Source organism: Phycodurus eques, chromosome 23 (genome assembly GCF_024500275.1).
Source record: "Phycodurus eques isolate BA_2022a chromosome 23, UOR_Pequ_1.1, whole genome shotgun sequence".
NCBI classification, from domain to species: Eukaryota; Metazoa; Chordata; class Actinopteri; order Syngnathiformes; family Syngnathidae; genus Phycodurus; species Phycodurus eques.
The window spans coordinates 6,596,334-6,603,100 of record NC_084547.1 but is presented as its reverse complement, the minus strand read 5'-3'; the positions used below and the strand labels follow the sequence as shown (position 1 = coordinate 6,603,100).

General features: G+C 47.0%; 2 protein-coding genes across 3 annotated transcripts; both read left to right on the top strand.

Annotated features, from left to right (window-relative positions):
* Positions 1-1,412: 1,412 nt before the first annotated feature.
* Positions 1,413-4,527, top strand: ndufs2 (NADH:ubiquinone oxidoreductase core subunit S2). The gene is made up of 14 exons (XM_061668957.1): positions 1,413-1,554; positions 1,839-1,942; positions 2,013-2,203; positions 2,275-2,395; positions 2,459-2,571; positions 2,650-2,724; positions 2,789-2,866; positions 2,943-3,028; positions 3,111-3,230; positions 3,301-3,430; positions 3,511-3,606; positions 3,945-4,028; positions 4,257-4,314; positions 4,397-4,527. Exons 1-14 carry the CDS (start codon positions 1,439-1,441, stop codon positions 4,432-4,434), a joined length of 1,410 nt encoding a protein of 469 aa, XP_061524941.1. The 5' UTR covers positions 1,413-1,438; the 3' UTR covers positions 4,435-4,527.
* Positions 4,528-4,637: 110 nt separating this feature from the next.
* On the top strand, positions 4,638-6,463 carry fcer1g (Fc epsilon receptor IgFc epsilon receptor Ig). 2 transcript variants are annotated; one of them, XM_061668958.1, is made up of 5 exons: positions 4,638-4,863; positions 5,506-5,597; positions 5,895-5,942; positions 6,017-6,040; positions 6,125-6,463. In XM_061668958.1, the coding sequence occupies exons 1-5, from the start codon at positions 4,779-4,781 to the stop codon at positions 6,176-6,178; spliced, it is 303 nt and encodes a 100-aa protein (XP_061524942.1). In that variant the 5' UTR covers positions 4,638-4,778; the 3' UTR covers positions 6,179-6,463. The 2 variants fall into 2 exon arrangements, with proteins under 2 accessions (XP_061524942.1, XP_061524943.1); XM_061668959.1 differs by having other exon boundaries at positions 4,643-4,845.
* Positions 6,464-6,767: the final 304 nt, after the last annotated feature.

Here is a 6,767-nt window from a genome sequence, read left to right as displayed (position 1 = left end):
GAACACACACGCGGGGATTATGTGCGCGTGCTAATTTTGCCACATCCGCTGGCAAAACAACAGCGAAAGTATTTGCAACTTACCGCAAGCGGTTTCCTCAAGTTAGAAGGTGGCCGAAATATCCAAATTTGGGCAGTCACAATCGAAGAGCTGCGTGACAAAGCTGTTGCGTTTGGCTCCGGAAACACACTCGCGCGGCTGTTTAGCCGCCCCAAAATGAGTCATTTTGATTGGCTCGCGAAGGCTACTTACCCGGTCACGTGTCATGTGGCCTCGTGTCATCTGATTGGCGAATTGGAGTCAAATGACATTAGTGTTCACGTTTGATTGGCGCAACGGTCGCCCTATGCGGAAGTCGAAGATGGAGTCTAAAAATAGACGAGCACACGTCAAGAATGGAAAAAAGGAAAGCAGCGAACGCCATGTCGATCATTGTAACGGAGGAAAAGTATCGATCCTTCTTCACAGAAATAATCAAGTCAAAGTAAAAAGTACAGCGCATTTAAAGTACTCTGACAAGTACCGTTTCTGGAAAATGTTACTTGAGTAAATGTGACGGAGTAAACGTAGCTGCTGACGACCCACCTCTCTCTATATTGCAGTGATGCTCTCTGTGTTCCGAGTACCGACAGAAGCACTGAATTCAAGACAAAAGAAAAGAAATACATTCAAAACCTGAAATACAATCCAACATATTAGAAGGTCTTCATAACGCCTGTTCTTCTTTTTTTTTAAATACAGTACAGTAATCTTTTTCTTTTTTTCCCCACATACAGTACATTTTTAAAACAATTAAGTACGGTACATTTTTAAGTACAGTTTAGGCGTATTTCACTTTTAAGTACAGTACAATACATTTGCATTTAATCTTTAACAAGTGTGTTTAAAAACAAAAACAAATATTTGAGTATTTTTGATTCACTTGTGTGTAAAGCATTTTTAATTGAATGATTTATAATGAAAACAATTGACAGCATCTATTAAAAATCTGTTACAGTACATTTTTTTTTACTTTTTATCTACAGTACATTACATTTACTCTTTAAGAACTATTTGTTTTAAAACGTTTATGTAAATATTTTTATTCAACTTTATGGTGCAAATGAATTAAATCATTAAGTACAGTTTTTGCCTATATTTAAGCGCAATGTTCTAGCTCTGCATCGTGTTGCGGTTTCTTGCAAGAATGTTAAACGTACTTTTAAGGAAGGAAAAGAAAAAAAACCTTTGCCTCCATTTTGATGACCACTTAGGCCGTTAGCGTATTTTAATGTTGGTCATCGTGGTGGTATTTAGTGTACAAAGTTTGAGAACCACCGCTATATTGTAATAACAATTACTTCCAGTCGGTGGCACTCGCGTTCGCTATTTGCATCTTTCTGAAGGGCGAAGAAGAAACTCCATGACGTCACTCGCTCGAGGTGGCTTGACAACCAAGATGGCGGCCACAATGTTGAGGTCGCTTACCAAACTGGGACGTCCTTCAACAAAATTAATATTAAATCCAATAAATGGTCATATCGAGAGGCCTTGCTGCGCTGTCCTGCAAAGCCGGTAAGTCAACGCAAAGTGTAAATGTTGCCTCAAAAGCAGTATCCTAATGTCAGTCGCAGTAGCTTGAGCTACACGGCAAGATGCACGCACAAAATGTATGTCAACGCCAACTCATACACACTTTGACCTGTAACACGTAAACCTGAGGAGATTTCATTTCAAAGTACGAATGCAGGCGAGTAGCTACTAGAAATGTTATGATTGTCAGATTGGCTACTTACTTAACACCCAAATCAAATGGAGGCAATTGACTGCAATGCTATGACTGTTACGTTGGATATTAGGAAGAAACAGTGGCAGCCAGACGTGGAGTGGACTGAGCAGTATGCTGGCGCAGTGATGTACCCCACTGCTATTAATGAGAAATGGAAACCACCGCCATGGAACGGTACCCTTTTCACGCTTGGAAAACGTCTTCAACGTATATTTCAAGCAATGCGTGTCATTTGTTTGGTCAGACAAAGATCCCCCGGCAGAGAAGGACGTGTCCAACCTGACCATCAACTTTGGACCGCAGCATCCGGCCGCTCACGGAGTGCTGCGTCTGGTGCTGGAGCTGAGCGGCGAGTCTGTCAAAAAGTGTGACCCGCACATTGGCTTGCTTCACCGTGGCACCGAGAAACTCATAGAGTACAAGACTTACCTGCAGGTACTACACGAGACCTACTTAAAAAATGTACTTCCAGTCCCAAAACACTTGACTTCCTCCTCCTACCGAAGGCTCTGCCATACTTTGACCGCCTGGACTATGTTTCCATGATGTGTAACGAGGAGGCCTACTCGCTGGCTGTGGAAAGGCTGCTCAACGTCAAGGCACCGCCCCGCGCTGAGTGGATCAGAGGTAACGTTTGATTTGAATTTGTAGAATTTGCACCGCGGTCACCGCTCTTTTGCGAAACGCTAGTTCTGTATGGAGAGATGACCCGCATCCTGAACCACATCATGGCCATCACCACTCACGCGCTCGACATCGGCGCCATGACCCCGTTCTTCTGGATGTTCGAGGAGAGAGAGAAGGTCGCTGTCGACTCTTGGCGGAAAACACGCGCCGGTTCAGTTTACGAGACGCGTGATATTGCGACTTCCCCCTCTTAGATGTTCGAGTTCTACGAGCGAGTGTCCGGAGCCAGAATGCACGCCGCCTACATCCGACCCGGTGGCGTTCATCAGGTAACCAAAGCAAGTCGAATCAACGCGTGAGTGCCGATCGGCTGACTCTTGCAGTCTGTCTCAGGATCTTCCTTTGGGCCTGATGGACGACATCTACGAGTGGTGCAAGAACTTCTCCATCCGCATCGACGAGGTGGAAGAGGTGCGTTGTCGTTCGTGTGTCTCCGAGATCAGCGACTGCTCCTCTAAGCCCTTTTTTGTTTTTTGTTTTTTTGCAGATGTTGACTAATAACCGCATCTGGAAGAACCGCACTGTGGATATCGGCGTGGTGACCGCAGAGGAAGCCCTCAACTATGGCTTCAGGTGAAAGCAAGTTTCATTTGGGTATTCGGACCGTGCCTCAACATTTATTTGCCGTATTTTGTTGCCCTTATCCCTTGGCCAGCGGTGTGATGCTGAGAGGCTCCGGCATCAAGTGGGACCTGCGCAAGTCTCAGCCGTACGACAAGTACGACGAGGTGGAGTTCGACGTCCCGATCGGAAGCAACGGCGACTGCTACGACCGGTCCGTAAACCGTCGGCCGCCCGGCTTCTTCTCCCTCGCGCGCTCCTCGGCTCAAGCGCGTCTCGTGCAGGTATCTGTGTCGGGTGGAGGAGATGAGGCAGTCGCTGCGGATCATGCACCAGGCCCTTAACAAGATGCCGGAAGGCGAGATCAAGGTGGACGACGCCAAGGTGGCTCCGCCCAAGAGGTCTGAGATGAAGGTGAGCACGGCACGGCATCGCATCGCATCGCATCGCAGAGATCAAACGCACAGCGCTGACGTGTGCACTTCTTCTGCCAGATGTCCATGGAGTCCTTGATCCACCACTTCAAGCTGTACACCGAGGGTTACCAGGTCCCCCCAGGGGCGACGTATACGGCAGTGGAAGCCCCCAAGGTTCACGTTTCAACCGCATCACACGCATCTTGTCCTATCAAGGAAATAAAAACAAAAAAAGATCACTTTAACCATTCTCAGCTGGACATAAGAGTCAGCACGATTCAAGGACAATGAGAAAATCTGCTCCTGCACTAAACTGACAAAATAAAAGTCGAATGGGAATCGGCTTAGTTGTTCGTGAATCGTCCGACTAGCAAACAAACAACAGTTAGAAAAAATAAAGAAATGAATGAAAACTTCCTCCTCCTTTGCAGTGGTACTAATTGGGGAACCTTTCGGGCATTGTGATGCGAAAGGCTTATTTGCGTGTGTCTGTGTTCGTGTTGCGCCAACAGGGAGAGTTTGGCGTCTACTTGGTGTCGGACGGCTCCAGCAGGCCCTACCGCTGCAAGATCAAAGCTCCCGGATTCGCCCACCTGGTGCGCGCTTCGAGACCACACTGGCAAAAAGTTCAAACGCAGCCACACATCACCTCGTCCTCGAGGCCACTTTGACTTTTTAAAGTACCCGCTGGGCCATTTGTATTTATACACTGTCTGCTCCTTCCTTCCCGCTCACTTCGGCAGCATTGTTTTAATTGAGGTCTTCGAAGTGGCTTTAGCAAACTAAGTGATAACTGACTTCCGTGCATGTTTTCGCTCTTCTAGGCCGGTCTGGACAAAATGGCCAAAGGACACATGCTAGCAGATGTAGTGGCCATTATCGGTAAGTGACATCATCAACACGAGCGTCCTCGTAGTCCTTGCCGTTGTGGTCATAAACCTCCTCCTCCTCCTTCTTTCGACAGGCACACAGGACATCGTTTTTGGAGAGGTGGACCGCTAAGCGCGACCGGACCCGGCCGATGCCCCTTAGCCAGGCTCACTTCCTGCTCGCCTGATAATATGTGATTTCGAATGCTGAATAAATATTTTATGCTCAGAATCAAAAGAGGACTCTTGTCATTTCTACTGTGAGTGAGCCAAATGATTTGACTTTTTGACTGTGGTTTGGCCTTCAAAAGGGGGAGTGGCCTGATCAGATCTGAGACAGATGGACGTCGAGCTCAGACCACAACTTCCCCCTCTCGCCTGTGGCTTTTTTTGTTGTTGTTATTTTTGCACCTCATCACTCTTCAGTGCCGAAAAGTCTCCCGTTGGGTCACTCCGTGCGCTGGACTCGATAGAACCATGGCCTTGTGGCGCAGGAGCCCGTTCCTGGCGGCTATTCCTCTGTGGATGAGTTTGGGTCGAGCTGGTGAGTTTAGCGACTACGGTATGTGCTGCGGTCACTCAAGACGAGCGTTCTCTCTGTGTGTTCAAGTTTCCATTGGTCTTCGCTTCTTGCGTGTGGAAAAAGAAGCAGATCCTTGTTACATGTCGCTTGTGGCGAGCGGCTGATGCTGCGCTCGAAAAACAAAACAAAAAACACTTGCATCTTTGTATTTGAACTGAAATTAGTCTTCAATAGGGGAGTAAAAAGATGAAGCGATTGGCTTAATAATTCCAGTTCAATTCAAAGCGTCAAGCTAAATGAGGCGTTTTGTTGGCCGCCGTATGCTTGAGCCGGCCACCAGCCAAAAGACGCAACTGCTCAAGCTGTTGGAACTGTCTCGACTATTTCCAAATCCAACACAAATGTTGCTAGCCTCATGTGATCAGAGTGATTCATTTCCTTTTAATTTGGGCGGAAGACAGCGGAGTGACTTGCACTCACTGGACACCTTATTAGGTACGGCTGCATTATGTTCACTTTTGATTGACGTATCTCAACTGTGGTTGTGAAACTCACTGCACTGAGAGCCCCATTTTCGCAGTGCTACGACAATCGGGTTCATGCCATCATTACAAATACTTTCAGGAGGTTTATGTGATCTTGTTTTTTGTGTGTGTCACAATTGTTATCTTCTTTCGGTAGCCGCGCTCGCAGAACCCGAGATCTGTTATGTGCTGGACGGTATTCTGTTTTTGTACGGCATCATCCTGACCGCTCTCTACTGCAGACTGAAGGTTGGCATCCCTTTTCCATTTCCCCTTGAGTGTTTTCCCTCATTATTGTCTGTATTAACGCATCACAGTTTGACAAGCAAAAATACAGAATGCATCACTTGAATGCAGTGCGTGTCAGCAAATGTGACTTCACTTCCTGTGTGATTTCGAAAGAAAGCTTCCGAAAAAAAGGCTCGCTACATACAGATAAAGGAGGAAGATGCGCGTTGAAGAGCGACCTTATAAATGAAAGCTGCTCACAAACACCATTGAGTAAATGTGATCTTCCTCCTCTTCTGTAATATGCGCGACCTACAGATACGTGCCGCTAAGGAGTCTGCAGAGGGGAAGGCAAATGGCACGCAGGTAAAATGCAGTTGCACACGTACCACCGATTTGTGCCATTTCTGAACAACTTTGCCTCTTTCTTCCTCCGCTAGTATGCCGACGAAGGCATCTACACGGTGAGTCTTTGAGCCCCTTTTCGGGGCGGGCGCTCACCTAATTGGATGACGATGATTGTCGAGTGTTTCTCACTGTCTCCTCAGGGTTTGACTCCTCATGCCCAGGACATGTATGCGACAATTGACCTGAAGAAGTGACAGGGAGAGAGAAGACAATCGATGTTTTGATTTGATACATTACGCAGATCTCAGATCTCCGGCCTTGGGGACAATTCACATTTGGAGCCTTTGGAACACTTCTCAAATCATCTTTCCCTACTGAAATTAAAAGAAATGCCATAAATCTGACCCCCCCCCCCCCCCCCCCTTCCAAAAAGACTCTTTAATGTTTTGATGGGGGAAATAGCACTGAAGGAATGTATTGTATACTTTGTAAAAACATACATGACAATTAAGTAGAATTTAAAGGAAGTGTTTTGGCCAGTTTTTGTTGCTTCAGTTTAATGGACATTATGCTACTCCTTTTAATGTGCACGCCTTGGCCACCGGGGGGCAATATAATACATCCATCCATTTTCTGAGCCGCTTTTCCTCACTAGGGTCGCGGGCGTGCCGGAGCCTATCCCAGCTGTCATCGGGCAGGAGGCGGGGTACACCCTCAACTGGTTGCCAGCCAATCAGCAGGGCACATAGAAACAAACAACCATTCGCACTCACAGTCACGCCTACGGGCAATTTTAGAGGCACCAATTAATGCATGTTTTTGGGATGTGGGAGGAAACCGGAG